General features: G+C 48.5%; 10 protein-coding genes and 2 non-coding genes across 12 annotated transcripts; 7 read left to right on the forward strand and 5 right to left on the reverse strand.

Annotated features, from left to right (window-relative positions):
• Positions 1-71: 71 nt before the first annotated feature.
• FMAN_04106 (uncharacterized protein) lies at positions 72-1,424 on the reverse strand (the record flags this gene model as incomplete). Its single annotated transcript, XM_041829222.1, has 1 exon — positions 72-1,424. One exon carries the CDS (start codon positions 1,422-1,424, stop codon positions 72-74), a length of 1,353 nt encoding a protein of 450 aa, XP_041680006.1.
• A 984-nt stretch (positions 1,425-2,408) lies between these two features.
• FMAN_04105 (putative phosphoprotein phosphatase (serine/threonine specific protein phosphatase)) lies at positions 2,409-4,153 on the forward strand (the record flags this gene model as incomplete). Its single annotated transcript, XM_041829223.1, has 7 exons — positions 2,409-2,540; positions 2,599-2,679; positions 2,740-3,175; positions 3,226-3,469; positions 3,525-3,886; positions 3,936-4,060; positions 4,115-4,153. 7 exons carry the CDS (start codon positions 2,409-2,411, stop codon positions 4,151-4,153), a joined length of 1,419 nt encoding a protein of 472 aa, XP_041680007.1.
• Positions 4,154-4,354: 201 nt separating this feature from the next.
• Positions 4,355-4,789, reverse strand: FMAN_04104 (uncharacterized protein; the record flags this gene model as incomplete). Its single annotated transcript, XM_041829224.1, has 1 exon — positions 4,355-4,789. One exon carries the CDS (start codon positions 4,787-4,789, stop codon positions 4,355-4,357), a length of 435 nt encoding a protein of 144 aa, XP_041680008.1.
• A 239-nt stretch (positions 4,790-5,028) lies between these two features.
• On the forward strand, positions 5,029-5,511 carry FMAN_04103 (uncharacterized protein; the record flags this gene model as incomplete). The annotated part of the gene is made up of 3 exons (XM_041829225.1): positions 5,029-5,112; positions 5,173-5,426; positions 5,478-5,511. 3 exons carry the CDS (start codon positions 5,029-5,031, stop codon positions 5,509-5,511), a joined length of 372 nt encoding a protein of 123 aa, XP_041680009.1.
• Positions 5,512-5,758: 247 nt separating this feature from the next.
• Positions 5,759-6,876, reverse strand: FMAN_04102 (uncharacterized protein; the record flags this gene model as incomplete). Its single annotated transcript, XM_041829226.1, has 2 exons — positions 5,759-6,681; positions 6,783-6,876. 2 exons carry the CDS (start codon positions 6,874-6,876, stop codon positions 5,759-5,761), a joined length of 1,017 nt encoding a protein of 338 aa, XP_041680010.1.
• A 718-nt stretch (positions 6,877-7,594) lies between these two features.
• On the forward strand, positions 7,595-8,452 carry FMAN_04101 (uncharacterized protein; the record flags this gene model as incomplete). Its single annotated transcript, XM_041829227.1, has 2 exons — positions 7,595-7,717; positions 7,778-8,452. The coding sequence occupies 2 exons, from the start codon at positions 7,595-7,597 to the stop codon at positions 8,450-8,452; spliced, it is 798 nt and encodes a 265-aa protein (XP_041680011.1).
• Positions 8,453-8,990: 538 nt separating this feature from the next.
• FMAN_04100 (uncharacterized protein) lies at positions 8,991-9,200 on the reverse strand (the record flags this gene model as incomplete). The annotated part of the gene is made up of 1 exon (XM_041829228.1): positions 8,991-9,200. The coding sequence occupies one exon, from the start codon at positions 9,198-9,200 to the stop codon at positions 8,991-8,993; it is 210 nt and encodes a 69-aa protein (XP_041680012.1).
• Positions 9,201-14,862: 5,662 nt separating this feature from the next.
• Positions 14,863-16,035, forward strand: FMAN_04099 (uncharacterized protein; the record flags this gene model as incomplete). Its single annotated transcript, XM_041829229.1, has 1 exon — positions 14,863-16,035. The coding sequence occupies one exon, from the start codon at positions 14,863-14,865 to the stop codon at positions 16,033-16,035; it is 1,173 nt and encodes a 390-aa protein (XP_041680013.1).
• A 543-nt stretch (positions 16,036-16,578) lies between these two features.
• On the forward strand, positions 16,579-17,641 carry FMAN_04098 (uncharacterized protein; the record flags this gene model as incomplete). Its single annotated transcript, XM_041829230.1, has 3 exons — positions 16,579-16,681; positions 16,731-17,137; positions 17,183-17,641. 3 exons carry the CDS (start codon positions 16,579-16,581, stop codon positions 17,639-17,641), a joined length of 969 nt encoding a protein of 322 aa, XP_041680014.1.
• Positions 17,642-18,201: 560 nt separating this feature from the next.
• Positions 18,202-21,505, forward strand: FMAN_04097 (uncharacterized protein; the record flags this gene model as incomplete). Its single annotated transcript, XM_041829232.1, has 5 exons — positions 18,202-18,898; positions 18,943-19,199; positions 19,244-19,819; positions 19,864-20,401; positions 20,445-21,505. 5 exons carry the CDS (start codon positions 18,202-18,204, stop codon positions 21,503-21,505), a joined length of 3,129 nt encoding a protein of 1,042 aa, XP_041680015.1.
• A 209-nt stretch (positions 21,506-21,714) lies between these two features.
• Positions 21,715-21,788, forward strand: tRNA. The gene has a single exon. It is a non-coding gene; the product is annotated as a tRNA-Val (tRNA).
• Positions 21,789-21,898: 110 nt separating this feature from the next.
• tRNA lies at positions 21,899-21,989 on the reverse strand. The gene is given in 2 exon segments: positions 21,899-21,934; positions 21,953-21,989. It is a non-coding gene; the product is annotated as a tRNA-Arg (tRNA).
• Between the last annotated feature and the right edge of the window lie 104 nt (positions 21,990-22,093).

Raw genomic sequence — 22,093 nt, forward strand, 5'->3', positions numbered from 1 at the left:
GAATGCAGTCGGGAGACATAGAAAGCAGGAGAAGCCCCGAATCCTGTCACCGCGGTATCTCATTTCAACCGTTACTTCTTTCCAGATGTTGAGCCAGGTCTTCTCACTGATCTCAAAAGTGATCCTCTGGGAGTCATGGGTTTGGAATTTCCAAATGAGCTCCCACTTGATCCTCGTCCAGGGGTGCCAACCTTACTCCAAAGCCTTTGTGCTGCAGGTGTAAGTCCACCGTTGACCCGAGGACTACTCGGAAATTTTGGAACCGGCGTCTTGTCAACTCTCCCTGTAAGTCCATTCCTTGAGGATTCCTTCTTCGACTGAGATATCCTCTCCACCATGCGTTCATGTAGACTCTCTCTGTCGCGTTGCTCTTGCAGGCGGAAAGGGTTTGGAGCTGCATCTCCCGGGCCTAGGTTGATAATAGGAGCAGGGAGGATTGGCTCATCTTCATCATCCTCATCGTCCACAAATGCATACCCATTAACTCTTGGTGTCTCGCCTCCGCTAACGATGCTAGAGTCTCGGTCATCTTTCCGAGGCTTGCCGGCAATGGCGTCTCGCACCGCTGACATGGTCGGAGATGGCGGCCTCGGTGTGATACGCGGTTGTGGCATTCTCGTGTTCTCGTAGACTATGGACTTTGGAGCCATCCTTGAAGATTCTTCGGCCTTCTGAGAAACGGTGAGGACACCATCCTCTAACCCGTCAGGTCTGAACATCAAACCGTTTCGAGGGTTGGCATTCCAGGAATCCGGGCGAGCTGGACGGTCATCTTTGTCCTTGATGGCCAGCAGGTCCTTCTTGAATCCGTCATCTATGAGGCTTCGGGTTTGGCTCAGTCGATCTTCAACCTCTTTCTGTTTGATCATTTGCTTTGATGGTAGTTTGTTACCACGCCAAAGCCAGGCATATTTGTCCGCCTTTTTCTGATTCTGTTTGTCGACTAGCTTATAAAAGCTTTCATTATCCTCACTTGTGTAAGTAGCTTGAAATTTTGTTAGGCTCATGTTGGCCCCTAGCCTTGGTTGGGGGTCCGGAACATCAGAGGTAACTGAAGCTGGCGTATCACCGCCATATGTCGAAGGTGTCCTGTCACCGGCAGTGAAAGAATTCAGTTGTGATGAGAGAGGTGCATTTCGGCGTCCAGGTGTCATAACATGCTGAAGTCTTCGGCCCGCACTTGAGATCCAGGCAGAATCCTTTGACTCAAGGGCATCCAGATATTCTTGCTGTATCTCAGTTTGAAGGAGTCCTGGGAAGAAGTCCCGGGCGATGATTTGTGATAGTGCTTCTGTGTAGGTATCTTCGTCAAGTACCTTCTTGGGTCGCTTTATCTTTTTGACTTGAGGGGGCGGGGGCATCAAGTCTGTGTCTGTCCGCTTGCGTACCAGCGCACTTGAGGTCCCTGACCCTGATGTGTCCATGACGGGCCAACCCTGGGCGCAAGGCGCGCACTAGCCGTGGAAAGTTCACTATCAGTGCTGGATCGTGTTTTCTAGTGGTGAGATGTCTCTAGGTGCATTTCAGATGTTCAGAGTCGAGTCTTTTGGATGAGTTTGGTTTGTGTCTGTTGATAGTGATAACTTTGTCTGAGGTTCCAACAATGAAACAGTGGGGCCGAGATCTTGATATGCAACTAACCGATCTACGATTCGGCCAAGACCAGTCCAAGTACATATTGCCATTCTTAGGTACTCCATACTACTCAAGGTAACTTTGAACAACCTGAACACTCAGGTTAACTTCTTGGGTTAGTAGGTACCTAGTCAGCGGCATTACTCTAGGTAAGCTTTATGAGTAGCACAACCGCCTGGTGATTGAAAGGAGGAAAACTTGAGCTGTAGAAACGTAGCACAATAAAGAGACGATATATCCCATTCGCATCTGAGGCTAGGTCGGCTTCAATGCAGCATCACACGCACACACACATTGGTGTTGGTGGCGATTGATAAAGATTCCCCAACTTTACGCGCGTGGTCACGCTAGGCATTGCTGATTTGCGCCCAGCTGCGATCGCTTACAGGGGCATTCTAACCTATCACAAAGGTTGAAAGCCCTGAAGCCTTGCCCGTTAAGCCCGCCCCGCCAGGTGTTCTAGGTTCGTCTTCATGACGCCGCCAGCGGGGAGAAACTCCACCGAAAAGCCGCCCTCCATCAACGTCCAAAACTTCTTCCCCCTTCCTCGCATTGTGGAACCAAGCCGGTTTGGCAGATTGTCTCGCTTCTTTAGCCTTCCACAAGCTTACTTTGATTCCTTCCTTTCATAATCCACTTCTTCTCTCTTTGCGATTGACTCTAGCGGTTGTAGCTGCGCTCGGCGCAAACCATCGACAGAACCCCTCCCCCTCCTCCTTCGATCTCCTTCTGTGCAGCCAACTTCTTCGCCGAACAAACGCTGACTTCGCAAAATGGCTGTTGAACTTAAGAACAAGGGCAACAAGGCCTTCCAAGCGGGAGATTATCCCGGTGCTGTAGACTTTTACAGCGAGGCTATTAAGTTGAACGACAAGGAGCCTACATTCTTCACCAACCGAGCCCAAGTGCGTCAATATACCACACGATCTTACTCCCAGAACCTTTCCTGACTTGATACTCTAGGCATACATCAAGACCGAGGCCTACGGTTACGCCATTGCCGACGCTACAAAGGCTATCGAGCTCAACCCCAAACTTGTCAAGGTTCGCCACAATACCACCAACGAACCGGAGGAAGAGGCTTTGAAATGTTGACCTTGATAGGCGTACTACCGACGAGGACTAGCCAAGACTGCGATCCTCCGACCTAAAGAGGCCATTGACGACTTCAAGACATGTGTGTCCCTCGATCCCGGCAACAAAGATGCCAGACTCAAGCTGGAGGAGTGCAAAAAGATCGTCCGTCAGCTAGCCTTCTTTGCGGCAATCGAGGTCGGCGATGAGCCTTCAGCGGCTGAGGGTCTTGATCTAGACTCCATGGTGGTCGAGCCAGGATATGATGGTGTGCGATTAGGCGACGAGATGACACAAGAGTTCATCGACGATATGATTGAACGTTTCAAGACGGGCAAGAAGATCCACCGAAAATACGTCTATCAAATCATCATCGAGGTCAAGAAGCTCGTATACGAAGAGCCCACCATGGTCGAGGTCGAGATTCCCAGCGACGTGAAGCTCACTGTCTGTGGTGACACTCACGGTAAGAAACCTTGTCGGTCAGAGGTTTGCCAAGCTAATTCGCCACTTCAGGTCAATACTTTGATCTTATGGAGTTATTCCGCCGTAACGGAACCCCTGACGAGAAGCACTGGTATCTTTTCAACGGTGATTTCGTGGACCGAGGTTCTTGGTCGACTGAGATCGCTCTGCTCCTTTATGCTTACAAGTGGTTACGACCTAAGCAGTTCTTCTTGAACCGTGGCAACCACGAAACGGATGACATGAACCGTGTGTACGGTTTCGAGGGCGAGTGCAAAGCCAAGTACAACGAGCGGTAAGTTTTGCGAGCCATGTACATATCCATGTGACGGTACTGATTGAGTATGAAGGGTCTTCAAGCTGTTCTCTGAGAGCTTCTCTGCTCTTGCTCTGGCCACTCTCATTGGCAAGAAGTACCTTGTCCTTCACGGCGGTCTTTTCTCTGATGACAGCGTCACTCTTGACGATATCCGAAAACTCAACCGACACAACCAGCGACAACCAGGTCAAGCTGGTTTGATGATGGAGATGCTCTGGACCGACCCCCAGGAGGAGAACGGCCGAGGACCCAGCAAGCGTGGTGTCGGTATGCAGTTTGGTCCCGACATCACCAAGAAGTTCTGTGAGAAGAACGGCCTTGAGGCTGTTATTCGAAGTCACGAGGTTCGCATGGACGGTTATGAAGTGCAGCACGATGGCCGCTGTATTACCGGTAAGTTATTCTGGGTATCCTGATTGAACGTTTGCTGACCTTCCCTTAGTCTTCTCCGCCCCTCGATACTGTGACTCAACAGAAAACAGGGGTGCTTACATCAACATTGGCCCCGACTACAAACTCCAGTACGAGCAATTTGATGCTGTGCCTCATCCCGACATCAAGCCTATGGTAAGTGGCTCTCGATGCCCAATCTCTTAGCCCCCAATACTGATCAACTGCCAGGCATATGCGCAAAGCTCTCTCATGTCTTCTCTGATGTAGAAAAAACGGAGAGCCTTTAGAAAGCGAAACTGGCGGCGATTTCACAATGTATTCAGGTCCCGGGCGTCTGGAAACGGTGCATTTGCAGGGTAGGCCGATGGGCGATGTACATGCATACATTTATACCCCCATCTTCGGATAGATGAGATGATAAAATGAGGTTCCAGTTGAATGATGATAAATATGACAAAATGCCACTCTTCAAGCATTCCATAGTCGATCTTGTCCGTCCGCTCCAACCATGGCACCTAGCCAGTCTGAGCATTGTCGTAGTTGTAGGCTTACTTGCTCGCCATCATCGGTTGTGCCTTGCCATGCTGTGATTGCCGTTGCAAACGAGCCAAGGTCTGGTCTTGGAATACGGACCCAGGCATGGTCGTTGTCGATTTTAAGAATATCCATAGAAATCGCGGTTCCTACCATCCCCAGACATCGGCGGAGGGCAGTTGTGCAGTAGCTCTTTAGCGAAAGATTGTCAAGTGTGACAGACGATGAGCCGCTGAGACTGACAAGCTGCAGGTGTACATATGAGAATGGTGGCTCCTTGATTGTGCATGTGAGAAGATCATGAGACTTTTCGAGATCTTTCTGCTGAAATATTGACTTTTGGCTGCTTTGGCTTGAATTTTGCGTCATTTTGAATAGAAGTAACAAGATGTTTCGTTGATGGTCAGGTTGATCTAAGTATCTTCAATGGAAGATTGAAGATTGAGTGGATATCGCAGTTGTTGCATACACCGCTTAAGTACATAACTGCTCTCCATCCGCCGCCTTTGTCGCGAACTTGTTCAACATTTCAACAACTACTCTTCACGACCCCAGATCGATCGCCGAAACAAAATACTATCGACGGCATCTCCCCCGAAACACGAACAATGTCGACTTCCAACTACGTCTCTGCCGGCCAAGCGCGCTACCTACGAGCATGCATGGTCTGCTCTGTTGTCATGACCTACGCTGTACGTCCTCTCTGTCGCGAATACAAGCACGAGCCCGATACTAACATATTGCGATCCTAGCGCTTCCGCGACGAAGGCTGCCCGAACTGCGAAGAGTTTCTGCATCTTCAGCACTCGCAAGACCAGATTGAGAGCTGCACCTCCCAAGTCTTCGAGGGAGTAATCACCCTCGCAAACCCGGCCAAATCATGGATCGCACGCTACCAGCGCCTTGACAACTATGTTCCTGGCATGTACGCCATCAAAGTGTCAGGTCAACTCCCCGACGAAATTCGATCGACGCTGGAAGACGAGTATAGAATACAGTACATTCCGTAAGTCGAATTGGACACTGGTAGCATGAACTGAACTGACTGGGTTTATAGACGTGACGGCACAGAGGCGGAGAACGATGCATAGATTGCCATGTTTTGACTGGCTTGGAATAATTTCTTCTCCATTTCTGGCGAAACTGGCGTTAGAGGGATTGGCATAGCAGTAAATTATGAAAATCGCGTATGATGATTTAAAAGCAGCCGTTGTGGTATCGATGGTAGAATAAAGCAAAAACGCCCTATCCAAATCTTGTGCTCAACATAATTTGACCCTTGCCATTTGTTATAATTCCCGTAACCCGGTCCAAGCTGTAAAATAATCCCTAATATCCTCAGTTATTTCTCTGCTTCTTACCAGAGCCCATACCGAAGCTGAACCCAGCAGACTCTCTTGATCGCTTCTTCTCCATCTCTTCTTTCATTATACGTTCAGCCTCGCTCATTTTCTTTGGCTGTTGAATCTTGGCTGATTTCTTCGATCCTGAAGCGAGGGCGTTCTTCTTGGCCTGGGCGAAAACGTTCTTGGTTTGAGGCTTTCCGCCAAGCTTCATTGAAATACCCCCAAAGCCAGCGGGCTTTGCTGGCGCTCCTTCCGGCTCTTTGCCTTGGTCCGTAGTTGTGTCTGTTGTCCTCGAAGATTCTGCTTCAGGGGCCGCTGTGTCAGGCGCGGGGCTTTCTGATGACTTCGTTTCGGAAGCAGCTGGCTTCGCTCCAAATGAGAGCTTAATCTTCTCGCCTTCTTGTCGCTTTAGTTCCCGAGCTTCGCTGTCCTCTTTTTTCTCCTCTTCCCGACTGCCGGCAGTGGCTTGTGCTCGCTTAATCTGCTCCCGAATCATTCGCTGTTCTATCTCCTCGTTGCCTTGATCCTGGGCCTCTTTGCGTCTTAATGCTTCCTGTCGTCTAAGGGCTTCTGGAGACCGGTCTATCCACGCTATGTGAACACCCTTATCGTTTTCTTCAACGCGGCAAATTCCCTCGCGGCCAAGATGTTTTGCGAATTCCGTTAAACTAGCAAAAGAGGTGGCATTCATATGTATGTGTTCTTTATTTCGTATGTACTCCTGATAAAAATGGTTGATATGGACCGGCTTCTCACCGTGACCGGTCCTGAGAAGCTGGAGAAAGTCTGACTGAAACTGCTGGGTGTACGATTTGATATACTTCTTGGGGTCTTCGCCAACAAGGAGCATCTGGCGCACATGACTTTCAGACATGGAATGCTGTTTAAATCCATTCGCGTCTCTGCATTGCTTTTCTATGAAACAGTTAGTATTTGTTATGAGGTTGAGAGGTGATATTAAGAGGTGAGGTGAGGAGTTGAAACCACGATGATGAGACAGCGCAGCGTTTCCTTACCGCATACTTGGCAGTACCATCTCAAACGCTGAAGGCCCTTGGCCTTCATGCGATTTGCGACGTATTTTGTTGAACCGACCTCGGCTTTTGGCATTGTGGCGATGATGTTTGAAGAAGGAAGGTTCTCATGGATGCAAAGAGCTGGTGGATAGGATGTTAAGCGTGTGGAGCCGCGTAGAAATAGGTGGGGCCTTCCGTGTACCACTCCTTGGGGAGCAAGAAAATATCAGACATTAACAAAAGTTGTCAAAATAAACTCAGCAAAAAGTTTCCTACTGGAGCCTTATACCAATCTTATACTGGGTCACCTAAGTCTTTTTATTATTTAGGATCGAGATCCTACGTTTTCTTTCCTCCCCAAGCCAGATTATAAAAGGAAGCTTATTAACACAGCGCACCATTACTAGGTACCTTGAGTAAGGTATCCGTAAAACCAGCCATGATATCAATAACTTCTCGCTGAGATACTTCTAATATGTTAGGAGAGGCAAGACACCGAAGGTTACGATCCCAAGTGACAAAAAGAACTAGGTCAGCTTACGATGACTTTAGATGAGTTCCTTACCTTTGGAGACCTCTGAATCGCGACACGAGCTGATTGGTTGGCTGTGAATTATTCAGCCGAATCGCCCCGCTATTATCAGCTGCCTACCTATGCTTTGCGACTGCTCAACTCCAGAACTCCAATCTTCACGATTTATCATTCACACAACACGATTCTAACTCTGCCACCAGCAGCTGCTCTCATACAAGCGCGCTTCCACATAAAACCGAGCCTTACTTGAATTACCTACTCTCCGAATTCGCCCAAGATGTCGGAACGCAAAGTCCTACAAAAATACTACCCTCCCGACTTTGATCCGAGCGCTCTTCAACGTCGCCGTGGTCCCAAGAACGCTGGACCTCGCATTCAGCAGGTTCGCATAATGTGTCCAGTATGTCTTGACCTACCAAATACCTGCAAGATTGCGACCAAAGCTAACCCCCGTCTCTAGTTCACCATGCGATGCACACGATGCGGTGCCTTCTCAAATCGCGGTTTGAAGAAGAACGCTCGCAAGGAGACTCCTCCAGACGAAAAGTACTTAGGAATACAGATCGTCAAACTTAGTTTCAGATGTTCGTCCTGCAGCTCGGAGATCATCATCAAGACCGACCCAAAGAACCAAGACTACGTTGTAGTTAGTGGAGCGGTGAGGAACAATGAGCCGTGGAGGAATCGCGCGGCTGAGGAAGAAAGCGTCGAACAACGTCTGGACAGGTTGGAACGAGAAGAAGCAGAAGCCGCAGGCGAGGAAGAGTTGGACAAGATGGAAGAGCTGGAAGCCAAGAACCAGGATGCTCAACGAGAAATGGCCGCCGCTGATGCCTTGGACGAAATCCGACACAGAAACGCTCGCATCAACCGATCCGAGAAAGAAGGTGTGGATTTTGTAGATACTATCGTACGAACAGAAGATGAAGAGAGAAAACAACAGGAAAAGGAGGACGAAGAAGCTGCTAAGGCAGCATTCGCTGCGGCTCGAGCTCAGGTGGAGAGCTCTGCGAAGGTTGCTGAGCCAGAAGAAACACCTGTTGAGCCGCAAGCCCCAGCGCCAATCTTCAAGAGGGCGGTTAAAAAGAAGAAGGATCATGCAGCTGCTCTAGGACTGAAAAAGAAATCGTCATGAGGGAATGGTGGAAAGAGGTTAAGTAATTATTTGTATAATGATTGTGTAATTTTGGCGCAAGGATAGGATCACATTGTATTCAATTCACCACAATGGAAATGTTTTGATCGGATAATTCGTTCATATATCATTTCGCTCATCACAGCAAATTGCTCTAAAGCTATCCCCTTCCTCCGCTACTGTCTGTGTGTCCCCATTCCAACTATGTTACAATGCTACTCTTGCAGCTAATAAACCCTCGACCATAAACGCCTTGCATATCGTATTTGCTTGTAAAGAAAAGAACTTTGGAAGTAGGCCATTTCGTCATTTGAAAATGAACTTTTTTAGGCACCAGTACGCCGTAGATAATGTGTTGTTGTTTCATGAGAGAAGGGTGAGGATGAGGCCTGGCTTAGAAGGGGCTGGGGGCAGCTTCGCCACCATTGACGTCGCGGTTGATGACACGCCCTAACAGCCAAGGCAGAACGATAAAAATGTGAGAAGTAGAACTCATGATGGAAGTGGAGCTCTAGAAATGTCGTATTCTCGTCATGATTTATGAGTAGTTGGGGCTTGTGTGGCCATTTGTCATGCCAGACGAACGGGCGCGCTGAGCAGTAGCGTTGGTTGGGGGTGGGCTAGCACCGGAAGCCTCCATCTGACGCTTTGTGTGGTCGTGCATGAAGCGAGAATAGCTTGAGAGGTTTGTAGGAGGAGGGGGAGACATGGACATGGAGACGGAGCCGTAGTCTGATCGAGCGGGCATGATGAAGGTGTTTTGTGGTGTTTGTGTAAGTGTGATGAGTTATGAATTATCGACTGAAGCAAGTGAGTCGAATTGAGAAACTGAATAGGCTGGTGGAGAACGCCGGCTTGAAAGGGGAGAGTTTATAAATGAGGCTGAAGAGTAGCCGAAGTTGTGGTGATTGTTTATTGTGTTGATTGATGATGAGAAGCAAGATCGAGAGGAGGGGGATGTCAGGGTCTTATTATACCACAACTCTACAGCCCGAGCTCGAATGCACATCAGCAGTGCCGAGAAGGAGAGGAGCGGAGCGGGCTGGGTACCTGCAAGCCCAAGCCCAGGCCCAAGCCCAAAGTCGAAGCCCACCAGACCTGAAGCCTCCACCCCCAGGTCCCTTGAAAATGCAGTCACAGTGGATTCGTCTTGTGTAATGGGGTGTGGCATCCGATGTTAGCGCGTGTAAGTGGGTGTGTGGTGGTGTGAGTGGCACCGTAACCCATCATCATCATGGATGGACCCTTCTTTTTCCCTCTCTGTGTCCCGTCTGTCTCTCTCTCACACACACTTCATAGTCCGGATGTCATACCCGTCCCTAGGAAAGCCAAAAGGCTTGAGACCTTTGGTGAGGGTGCGAAATAACGAATCTCAGCTTCTGCAAAAGCGGTAAATCTTGGTGAATTGTCATCAACTATCCCAAATTTGTCCAAGTATTTTGTCACTCGGGTCAAGGTCTCGAGCACTCATTTACATGTTCCAACCGTGATACCATCAACAACAACTTGACCTCTCCTCTCTTCTCTTCTCAAAGCGGGAAATATCCCCAGAGCACAATAAAAAAGAGGGGCTCAACAGTCCGCTCAGGCCAATGTAATGCCATCATGAGCGACTGATCGTCAGAGATAGACGTCCTCTAGCGCATGTCAATGGCGTAGCTTGACGACTCCCTACTGGGAACTCGCTGTAAGCTTCGGAGGGATCGTCGGTTTATCCCTGCACCCTGACGAAGTCTCCTCTGATTTGCTAAAGTGCATTGTTCAGGGTCCTGTCCCCATCGCCACTTTTTCCATTCAGAGCTTCCGAGAGGTGAGGCTACGTGCAGGAATGAGATAATTTACAGTACGACCGTTACTGTATTCCACTCCGCTCTTTGTTGATCAGCAAATCCCTGCACCACTGCAAAGAGCTTAACTCACATCAATCGCGAGTGGCATGGGTACAGCGCAAATACAGAAAGACCCTGCTGATCCGGTCCCGGCACTGAAGTCATCTCGTGCATCATTGCTCGACTATGGTGGTGGGTGATTGGAAGTCATGTCTCGAAGCTCAAGCCAAAAGACGGGGCAATGATGCATGCGGAGGCATCATGGCCTGAGAAACATGTGTTCTTACGACAAATAACACCTCTTACGAAGAGACAATGCGAAGTGGAAGCCTATGCCATCGAGGAAACATCTGCGCCCGACTGTTACCCAAAGTCCGCTGAATGATTGTTCAGCTCCGAGACCATGAGACCACGCCAGGGACCACGAGCTTCGTAGAGCGGGTCACGCGGCTGTTTGAAAGCAGCAACGGTTCGCCCAGGTCCTGGACTCTTTTGCCAAGACAAGGACCCTTAAGAGCCAAATTACAGGGATCATCATCACTACAGCTCTCGGGCTGGCATTCTTCCGACTCTGGTGCCGCTCTCTAGCGAGTTAGTCCCAGGGATCAGAGCGGGATTTCTCCAAATTGGCAAAAGCCTCAAGCAAAGTGCCTAAGATCTCGAGGTCGGCAAGCACTGGCGTATATCGAGAGCCACAAGTTTCAGGTTTCATTGGGTCTCATGGCAGAAGATAATCTTTGAGGCTCAAACATGTAGCATCAACGTGGGGAGAACTCGATATGCTCTCGGGAGGCGCACATCACTGGATCCATTCTGAGTGAGGGAATTTAGACTGGAGGGGAAATCGGCCCCAATGCTATGGGAAATCTGCAACAATCCCATGGCAAAAAACCCAATTTCCTTCTTGGCGGCTGATTTCCCCATACCCCGTTGATCACGCACTGAAAATCTTAGAAAAGCCTTGTTCTGTTGATGACCAGCAGATGTGACTCTACACCTAAACAAAGTTTCGAAGCGAGGCTATTCCCACTTTCCCCGATCTTATCTCGGTGCACATCACACCGAAACTTATGAGCTACGATTGCACATGAAAAGACCCTGAATCCTCCTGGAGAGGTTGCAGAACACGCCCCGGTATGAATCATCTGTTGACGTCGGCAGTGAATAGGAGTGCCACCCCTTGTGCATTCTAGCACTCTCCTTCACCCGCCACGGAAACGGACTAAGTCGTGTAGAAACGGAGAGAAATCTGCTATTACGTCGGATTGTCACCACAGTATCAAGTCAACATGGCGAGCATATCAAAACTGTGTGCTGTGCCGCTCAACCAGTAGAGAAAGGGGAAATTGTAGTCGAGAGTCGAGTGGGCCAATGACGGCATGCATGGACGTCTGCTGTGAAACAGGTGCGCCAATGAGGTCACTCAGCGCCACGCTAAAGAGTCGCTTGCTGATGTCACCTCTTACAGGGTTCTTTTTTCTTTTTCTCCACAACAGGAAAAGGAAAAACGGAAAACGGAGACTCCCAGGATTGATTGATTTGAGGCTTTTGAGAGGAAGATGCAGAATACTGCCGCACACCGTCATATCTCGCCTTAGCACCGTTTCGCCTCTGTTATACGCTGCACGTCCAGGGGGCACCAGCGTCATGAACAGACCAGCGCGGCGGGCTGCAGAGACTATCCTTAACCCACAAGGCTAGAGATATCACCGACATTCCATGCCATTTGCGTCATTGGCCAACCAGGGACTGCCAAACGAAAAGGCTGCATTCGACGTCAATCTTTTTGTTGGTTCCTTGCCTGAAGCCTTCTTCAGCTTGTCCCAGACGTCAAAACTCTCTTGGAGCCTCACTTTATGCCCCACAAGCTTGTGCTGCCAAACGGCTTCTTGGCCTTGCTTTTGGACCAAACAGAAGCTGTGATCTCGAGGTCTGGACGGCACTCTCCAAATCTCAGCCCTTCGGACCCCTTACAGCAGAGTAGATACTCAAAAGGGCAACTCCTAATGCTGTCGCCTCTGATCAGCCGACGTGACACGTGATGACGACACTGCCTCTCCAACTCTGTTTGTCAATACGAAAATCATCTATCCCACCTACGAAAGAAGCTCTGTCACTTAAAGAGATTCTTTCGTCGTTCTAAACCCTGGCCCATCGATGTTTTCTTAAATTGAATGGGTCCCCTAACCCTCGTCTAGAACCCGCACCGCATCCTTGCCTGTGATGTTTGTTTTGACGTCGTCTGAAAAGATGACAAAAGGGTGTTTTGTGATGCAAGATGGTTCCGCTCTAGGTTGGTGACCTGAGATGGCCCCTGATGAAACAATCTGGGATACTCAATTGCAAGTTTCAATGTTAGCTCGCTGGCCTCGTCAGTTCCTCGAGCCATCAAGCGCAAGTGTTCGGACTGTGTGCATGGCATTGGCCATAAAAATCGCGAAGGGAAGTCATTCACGTGAGATTGTTGGTCACCAAGGTTGAGAGTTCCCTCGATTCCTCTGTCAATCCTTCCCACCTCCTCAATAAGGAGGACTCAACTACGCAATCTCAACAGACAATAATTCGATATCACTTCTGCCTGTCAATTCTCACTTTGGTGAGTTGCTTACGATCACCGGTCAAAGCGACGGTGGAGTGGTTGCCTTGCGGCGAAGTTTTGCATCATATTACAGCGCCTCTTGGGGTATGACGTTTGAGCCGCACTCACCACCCCTGGGGGGTTTATCTTCCCGACAAAGCTTTAGTATCCCCTGCCAACAACCAGTTCATGACGGTAGAAGGACAAGGAGTATGTCACCGTGGTCTCGACTCGTTTACTTTTGAGACGTGATCTCAGCTGGCATTACGTTGCGGGTTACCCATGCTAGCCATGCAACCTGGGATGGGTCACATTGAACAGAACGAGCAGCCCGTCGTCACCATACACGGCCGCTGTGCAAGATCTCGATAACATTATCTCCATTTGGATATTTGTTTTCGGGCCGCCTTACTAGGTTGGTGATGCTGTAGGGTATGACAAGTCAGCGTGTAGCATCGAGATCAAGTACCATAACGGCTGTTGTCATAGGGGGTATTATAACGAAAACCATCTCGATGAACGGCTGTAGCGAACTTCTCGGCATCTTCATTATACCCACAGTTACTGGCAATGCTAGACTAACAAATCGTCAACACCTCCTCATCAGCGTCAGGCCAAGAGAGGAAATGACGACAATTGAAATTGACGAGTGAGGAGATCACGATCATGACGTGCAATTTTATTCGGCGATCTTACCAGGTTCGATAGCTTCATGAAGAAGCATTGCTCCTCTTGGCTCGACTTATCATCCATTACATTCTAATATGTTTCGTATCTCTGACTGGATATTCGCTTAGAGTTCACCAGAGTTGTCAAGTTTGCTGGCCAAAAGGGGAGTAAGGCCATGAGACGAGAAGGGCAATGCACTGTTTATAGCAGTTATATCATTTAATCATAGGCTGTAGGTTTAAAGTAGATGTTGCATGCATCTACCACGGGGATGTTGTTGATAGGTGATATTTTGTGTTGATACCAAGATGATGAACTTCGCTCACCTAACCTAGAGCATCGATGATGTGTAGTTTCACGTCTGAGATTCAGACACTGGGTTACCAGTAACCATACAGTAATTACTGGGGTTATAGGATATATCTCCCTATCGGGAAATCAGCCTGGTAGATATAATATCCAGCATTGAATCACGAATTGTTCTGTCGCTGTTATTCGTCTGTTGATTTAAAGTTGTTGGCATGAGGTGGGCCACGAAGCCAAGTTTCCCTGTTCAGCGGCCAGGGTCCTTGGCTCAGACCTTCGTTGGCTACCTATGCACCAGCTGTCAACCGGTTCCAACTTAGCATGCAGGGTCTCACATTAGTAGATCTAATTGATGAGGCACTCTTATTCTCTGTAGTTGCCAAGGTTTTGTGAAGGTTCTGGCGCTCTATACGTGTTTCAGTGACTAATTACTCTTGTGAAATAATATGATCTAGGCCTATTAGGTATGACATTCCCAGCTTTAAAGAGACACATGTAAATTACCTGATTTTCGTGATAATTAAAATTCAATATTTTCGGCGTCTTGATAGAACCCGTCGCCGAGTTATCTAATCCACTGACAAAGCCCAAGCCACAGCGCATTTTAAGTCTCCGGACCCCCCGGCGGCAGAGGGGAGGACCAGCGTTAAGCAATACAATTGGTCAGTGATATCTAATTGTGGACCTGTCGACCATTCCGCACCAGCTCTGCAGCATCTGCCGCGCGCGCGGCATTTGGTCTTTCTAATCTAAACAGGGGCAGAAATGCAATGCCATTTCAACCTGGTTGCTTTTCCACAAGGGGCTTGTGCGCGCGGTAACTGGTAATTATTGGTTTCTAATCCGCTGAGAAAGCAAGGGATGGAGGGTAGTTGGTTTGAATTCTGTATATAGGTAGAGAGTCACGACCTGTTCTGAATCGAGCATCTTCACTCACATTACGACTACGTCTAAGCAGTACTGCAATTGCATCTTTAAGCAAAGAACCAATATCTCGACAACAACAACAACAACTCAATCCCACCACAATGGCTGACGTCAAGACCATCGTGGTCCTCGGTGCTGGCCCTGCCGCCCTTCCCGTGATCCGTCAAACAATGGTCAATCAAGTCATGAAGCGCAAAGATCTCAAGATGGTCGTCGTTTCACCCAATACTCACTTCCACTGGCCTGTCGCCATGCCTCGTGTCGTTGTCCCCGGCCAAATCTCCGACGACAAGGTTATCATCCCTTTGGAACCTACCTTCAGCACCTACCCTACCGACAAGTTTGAGTGGGTTCAGGGCAAGGCTATTTCTCTTGACACTACCTCCAGCCTTGTCAGTGTCGAGCTTAACAGCAGTGCTACTGTTCGTGAGGTCAACTACCACACCCTGATTATTGCGACTGGCTCGAGAACGAGGGATGGCCTGATCTGGAAGGACATCGGATCTACTGAGGCTACCAAGGCGAAGCTGCACGAGATCCAAGATCAGATCAGCAAGGCCAAGACTATTGTTGTTTCTGGTGGCGGTCTCACTGGCTCCGAGACTGCCGGTGAACTTGGTTTTGAGTACTCCCAGCACGGGACCAAGGAGGTCATCTTCATCTACTCTGACGATCTCCCTCTTGCACCCCCCGCGACAGACGGAGTTCGCAAGCAGACTCTCAAGGAGCTCAAGAAGCTCAAGGTCAAGACAATGCCAAAGACAACTGTCATTAGCGCAACACCTTCAGGATCAGATACCATCCTCGAGGTGCGCTCTGCCGACGGAACGACCAAGAAGATCACCGCAAATGCTTATCTTCCTGCCACTGGCATTATCCCCAATACCGAATTCGTCCCCAAGAACCTTCTCGACAGCAACGGCTACGTCAAACAGACAACCCATCTCAAAGTTGAGGGCCAGAAGAACATCTTCGTCATCGGAGACGCTGGAAACCTTGAGAACTCACAGCTCGGCATGGCAGACAAACAGGCACAGCACCTTTTCAAGAATCTCCCCGCTCATCTCGATGGCGGCGAAATTCCCGAGTATACTCCTGCCAACAAGCCAATGTTTGCTGTGACCCTTGGCCGAAGCCGAGCGACTGGCCAGATGGGTACCATGAAGCTGTTTAGCATCATGATTTGGTGGGTCAAGGGACGATATCTGGGTACTGATTATGCTGATGGTTGGGCGGCTGGTAAGAGGACTATGATGACGGTTTTTGAGAAGTAGGGTGCTGTTTGAGATGCTGAGATATCCTGGTATTTGTTTTGTGTTGAGATTCCCCTGTGTTTTTATCTTCCATAGAATTCATATTTAATTAATAATCACTGAAACAAAATGCAGCTCATGTATGGATTGCTCGTTATGAAGTCTTTATCCAGTCAACAACCGCTGAGTATCAAAGCGCTGTCTATTTAACTAATGTTTCTCATAGAGAAAAGTATAACAGACCCGTATTCAAATATACCTCGTTTCTGGAACACCGAGTGTAGATACTATTTAGTAATGTGCAATGGAATAAGTCAAGTTTAGTGAGTGGTTATGTATGTACAGACAGGGGACCAATGTAACCATATTGGGCTCACTGTGACCTGTCAGACAATTCGTCAGCAGCAACAACGTCTGAACCTCACTCAGTGCTTCATCATCTCATTTGACAGAACGGTCCATCATAGGTAATTACAGACACGGCTCCAATATCGACCAATTGAATTACAACACCTTTTTCTTTTTAGCCCTGGCGTTGGCTTCGATCGCCGCTCATTAATCAAGATGGCATTCTTGCTGAATATGATCCATGGCAAATTCACCACAATACCACCGCAAGAGCAAGATTGCACAGGCAAAGTAGTCATCATTACAGGGGGAAACGGCGGTAAATGAATACTCCCTTCTTTCATTGCCTTCCTCTGACTATTTCCAAGGCATTGCTCTCGAGGCAGCGCGACACTTTACCCAATTCAACGCTGCCAGAGTAATCCTCGCATGTCGCAGTCTTGACAAGGGTGAACACGCAAAGAAAGACATTGAAGAGACAACTGGAAAACACAACGTCGTCGAGGTCTGGCATCTCGATCTCGCATCGCATGACAGTGTTCGCGAGTTTGCAGATCGTGTCAATAAGTTAGACCGAGTAGATGTCTTGATCAACAATGCAGGTCTTCTTGTCTTTCAGCGTGAACTTGTCGAGGATCATGAGTCCATGCTGAGCATTAATGTCATCTCGACGGCTCTACTTACGCTTCTTGTCCTCCCTGCTTTGAGGCAGACGTCGACAAGGTTCAACATTATCCCACATATTGTTATTGTATCTTCTGATGCTGCATTTGAGGTGAGTCCTCTGCGAACAGCCGTGAATCTAGACTGACTATACTAGGGTCGCCTTCCCGTACAAGAACCAAATATCATCAAAGCTCTTGACGAGCAGCCAAGTGTCCTTGAACACTACAGCAAGACAAAGCTCGTTCAACTCATATTCATGACCCAACTTGCCAAAGCTATTGAAGCATCTGGAAAAGGCTATATCATCGTCAACGGCGTGCATCCTGGCTTCTGTAGCACATCACTCTTCGATAACACGCCCTGGCCATTCAATCTCATATTTAAAGGGCTTCTTGTACTTTTTGGACGAACTCCGGAGGTGGGATCCCGTGCTTTATTGGCTGGGGCGTTTGCAGATGAAAGTTTGAACGGAAAGTTTATGTCCAATGGCGCTTCTCATGAACTGCCCAGGATTATGCAGGGAGATGAAGGAGAGAAGATGTGTAGAAGAGTCTGGGAGGAGTTGAGTGGAGTTTTGGAGGAGATTGAGCCTGGCGTAACAAAGAAAATCTAGGGCCAAAATTGATTGTTTGCTAGATGGAATCTGGATAGCTTGATATGTGGTATAACTATGACCTACAGATGAAGTTTAATGGTTCCGTCAACGTGCATTCGCCTTTCAATGATTGTCAGGCTTCTAGTCTACGGTACTTATAGTTAAGGGAGTCAGCAGTAGCAACATAATATGAAAGACTGTTAATATTTTAATATTCATTATTTTGGTCGTTTATGGCGATTGGATCAAGTTGATAGACCGACCTGTCAGTCTTATTCAGTGCGGAACAAATCCGCGCCACAGTGAGTCCCACCAAAGTCAACACCAAAGACCATCGACTCTGCGACAGCTCAAGCTTTACATCCACCAAAGTTTATGCGCCGACGCTGGGAGAGTAAATCTCCGCCACTATAATATATTCATTCATTTTGGAATTTCTTGGTATACTTACGTCTTATTGAATACGGGCGTACTTTCTCAAGGGTCACCTTATGGACGCGATCCAACGCTCCTTTGTTCATCAATCCATCTCGCGACCATCCGTTTAATCATCGATTTGAATATCCATTCCCTTCGCCATGGACTCTCGCGCAGCAGCCGCAGAAGCGATGCGCTCGGCCATAGAATATTGGTCTCAATTTGTCGCACGCTCTATCTCCCAACGTCTCGATACAGAGAAATTCGAGAATTACGTTCGACTCGTCCATGATCAGCATCCTCTCCCTCCCGCCCTCGTCGCCGATTTCTTCCTTCGCCCTCAACCATCAAATGATAATAGCCTCGACCCTCGAATCCCTCCATATTTACAAGTGCTCACAAGACTCGGCTATGTCGATGCGCCGTCAATACTAAAAGCGCTGTACAAATACTCGTCTCTACATGCGTATGCACAACAACCGAACGCCCATGAGGGTAAGGAAAACGAAAAAGAGAACGGAAAAAGCGATGATAAAGAGAAGGATGAAAAAGAACAGAAGATTACTCGATGGAAGAGCTCTTACTGGGCTGAAGAGGTACTTTTCTACGGAATTACCAAGTCCGTAGTAGAAGGCAAAGCCATACGAGATTCAAAAACGGCATTGGACATGACAAGGATCATTTCCAAATTGATGGTCCTTTTCACGACTGCATTTGCGGCCGATATGATTGAGCAATTGCACACAGCCCAGGTACGGGATGAGATGGAGTCGTCGAGGGCAGCTCTGGTCGCACTCCTACTACGGATGTGCGAGAATGACATCCTTGTTGTAGCCGTGAGCAAACCAATTGCCAAAGGTAATACAATTGCAATTATATTGTGCCCATGCTGACTAGGCCAGACGTCCGGAAAGAAATGTCTGCTGGCTTGGCAAGCTTTGTGCCAACGTTACAGCTCGTGCCGCAAATAACAGACAAGCTCGAGCAGTTCCGAACGGAGATCCTTGCCTGCTCTGATCCCGCCGATAAGAAGAAGCAAGCTACTAATGCTGCTATGGACGAACTTCTTGATTCAGCCGTTGGCCTGGACAATTTTGTTGTGGCAGATATCCCCGTCAGCAACACTCGAGCAGGATTGTACATCTACCTAAACGCTGCAGTAAGTTTGGTGTCTCTGGGTTGAGGACTAGACTAACTTGCTAGCTTATTGCACGCCCCCTTTTGGACGATCATGCTTTGTTTTCGTACATGAGCAACAAGTATCAAGGAGACATCCAATCAAGTGCCATCGACCTGATTCTCGCATCTTTTGATATCTTGGCCAACGCGGTTTTCCGCAATGAGGGTCAGAAAGACGCCCATCTTCTAAGATCATTCCTGATCAACAAAATTCCTATACTTCTCTATCAGCTGTTGCCCCCTGGCTTCCCAGGCACATCGGCTGAATTCTGTATCACGGAGGCACTAAGCCACGTAGACACAAGCCTGTTTCCTACAGCATCACTCATGTTTGACGAGTCTCGAAACAACAACCCTTATACTGAGAGTATCAGAGAAGAGTTCTGTGCCGCGTGCGTGCTGCATGGCCTCGTGCAAAGAGAGCACGTGGAAAGGATTCTGGGAGAAATATCACTTTCATATGAACCATCTTTACAGAAGCATTCCAAAGACAAGCTTGTGCAAGACTGTTTGTCTGATACGGAAAAGATTCAGGGGCTTGTTCGGGAACTCGACAAGATGGATGGCAATGTCGGTGCAGTTTGTCAGGCACTTGTTGAGGTAAGTGACTTCATTCGTCGCCTGTTTGCTTCTAACAGTGATAGGTGCTACGGCAATCATGCCACAATAAGGAGACAATGTCGTTGAAAGTACTATGCAGTCAACTTGCTGCCAAACCACAGTCACTAGACGTCATTCTTCTGTTTGAGAAGCTTCCGAACATACTTGAACCCCTATGTCAACTTCTTGATAACTGGCGTTACGAAGATGACCAAGAAGAGTATCAGCCTGTGTACGAGGAGTTTGGTGCCGTTCTGCTGCTTGTATTGGCCTTCACCTATCGATATAACCTGAACGCAGTAGAAATTGGTATCGCCAGCCCTGACTCTTGGGTCGCTAAGATTATTGGCAGGGGGCATATTGGACGGCAATGCAATGAGCTCACTCAAAGGGAGAACGACCACCTCAATGGGTGGATTCATGGACTTTTCGATACCGAGGCAGGTGGTCTGGGTGATGAGTTGATGTCATCTTGTCCCCCGCAAGAGTTTTATCTTGTTGTGGCGCCTCTATTCCAGAGCATTGTAGTAGCATACACGCATGGCTATCTCAACGACGAGAGCCTCAAGGGAGGCATAGAATGTGAGTACCATTGCTAGTTAGGTGATTCATGCTGACGAAACAGACCTGGTGGATACCTTCTTATTGCCATCTCTTGTCCCAGCGATTCGATTCCTGGCAGACTATCTCTGGATAGACCAAAAAGAACAAAAGTCCATCATCAAGATTCTGCAACTCATCCTCCTCCCAAGCTCCATCTCGGGAGAAGCAAGCACAATGCTTTCATCCGTCAAAAACCTCATTGCAAAGCCTTTGGAGCATGCTTTACGAACATACCAACGTCGAGATCCCCAGAACCAAGACATTGAACCACTTCTGCGGACTCTCAAGGATAGTATCCCCTTGTCACGCCGGACAGGAGGAACCGACCTCAATGAGCTTGAGTCTTGGACTGTTACACCTCCTACTGGTCTATCTAGTGCTATCAAACTTACCACCCAAGGTCTTGTCCACTGGAGCATGCATCCTGCTATGAACAGTATGCCGACTTCTTATACTCATCGACAAATCTTGGCTGCTCTGAAGGTAATGGGCCCCAGGCGAGTATTGCACGTCATCTTGGAGGAGATTCGACAACACACAGAGACTGGAAGTGCCAGTATTGTCTACGACGTGGCTATCTCTTTGATCTGTGCACCCGACGCTGCGAAAGATGCCCCCACAGTTGTCGATGCCAATGGAAACATGCTTCCACCGGTCCAGCGTCAGCGTAGTCTCCGTGACCTTCTCAAAGTTGAGGCTGAAGGCTGCAGGAAACTCCAGAAGAAGGACCCAGCACTCGCTGAGATCGTTGTACGCCTACATCGTCGCGTCGAAGCACAGATGATCATCCCCCAGCCTCCAGGAATGCTTCAAACCGCAGAGATGTCTCTCAACCTCGATGGTGACACCGCTGCACTTGGAGATGCCATGGCTGCTGCGGCTTCAGGTGTACAGGGTGACAACATGTCTGTCGATAACTTGACTCTTGATGTCAGTATGGGCGGTGTACCATCTGATCTGGGACTTGGGTCTGCCAATGACGGAGGAAGCTTGGATCCCTCAGGGGATGCTGCCATGTTTGAAGGATTTGATACTCAGGACATGGATAACTTTGATTGGGATGACATTGGCAACGCGTTTTAGAGACGAGAGCCGTCTGATATCATGGGCAGGCGTATGGCACGGGTATGAATAGACGCATGTTCCTTCAATACTGGCTCAGTGACTGTTTTACCAGGTGCGCAAAGTGGTCGTTGTGTCTGTTTTCTGAATACCCCGTGCTTCCGGGAACTTGCAGCTCAATAGCGACGCCCCAACCAGCAATCGCCAAGAGATTCATCTCGATGATCACAGGTTCCGTGGTCTAGTTGGTTATGGCATCTCGTTAACACCGAGAAGGTCCCCGGTTCGATCCCGGGCGGAACCACATTTTTGTTTGTTCGTATCTCTCATTTTGCATGAAGCGACAAAATAGACAGCTCTTCTTCTATACAGGAAGAGAGAAGTGCAAAAAGAAAGTGGATCAGCTGTGTCAATCGACCACGCCAGGAGTCGAACCTGGAATCTCTAGAGGGATCAGTTGCTGAAAGACCGAAATCTAGCGCCTTAGCCATTAGGCCACGCGGCCTGATCTTGTTGATGTCTGAGCCAGTACTGTCACGATCCTCATGGTTCAACCGAGAAGGATAGTATCTAGGTGAAGGCCAAGATGGCAGTAGATACTGCTCGGAC

The sequence above is a fragment of the Fusarium mangiferae genome (genome assembly GCF_900044065.1).
Source record: "Fusarium mangiferae strain MRC7560 genome assembly, contig: FMAN_scaffold003, whole genome shotgun sequence".
Taxonomy (NCBI): Eukaryota; Fungi; Ascomycota; class Sordariomycetes; order Hypocreales; family Nectriaceae; genus Fusarium; species Fusarium mangiferae.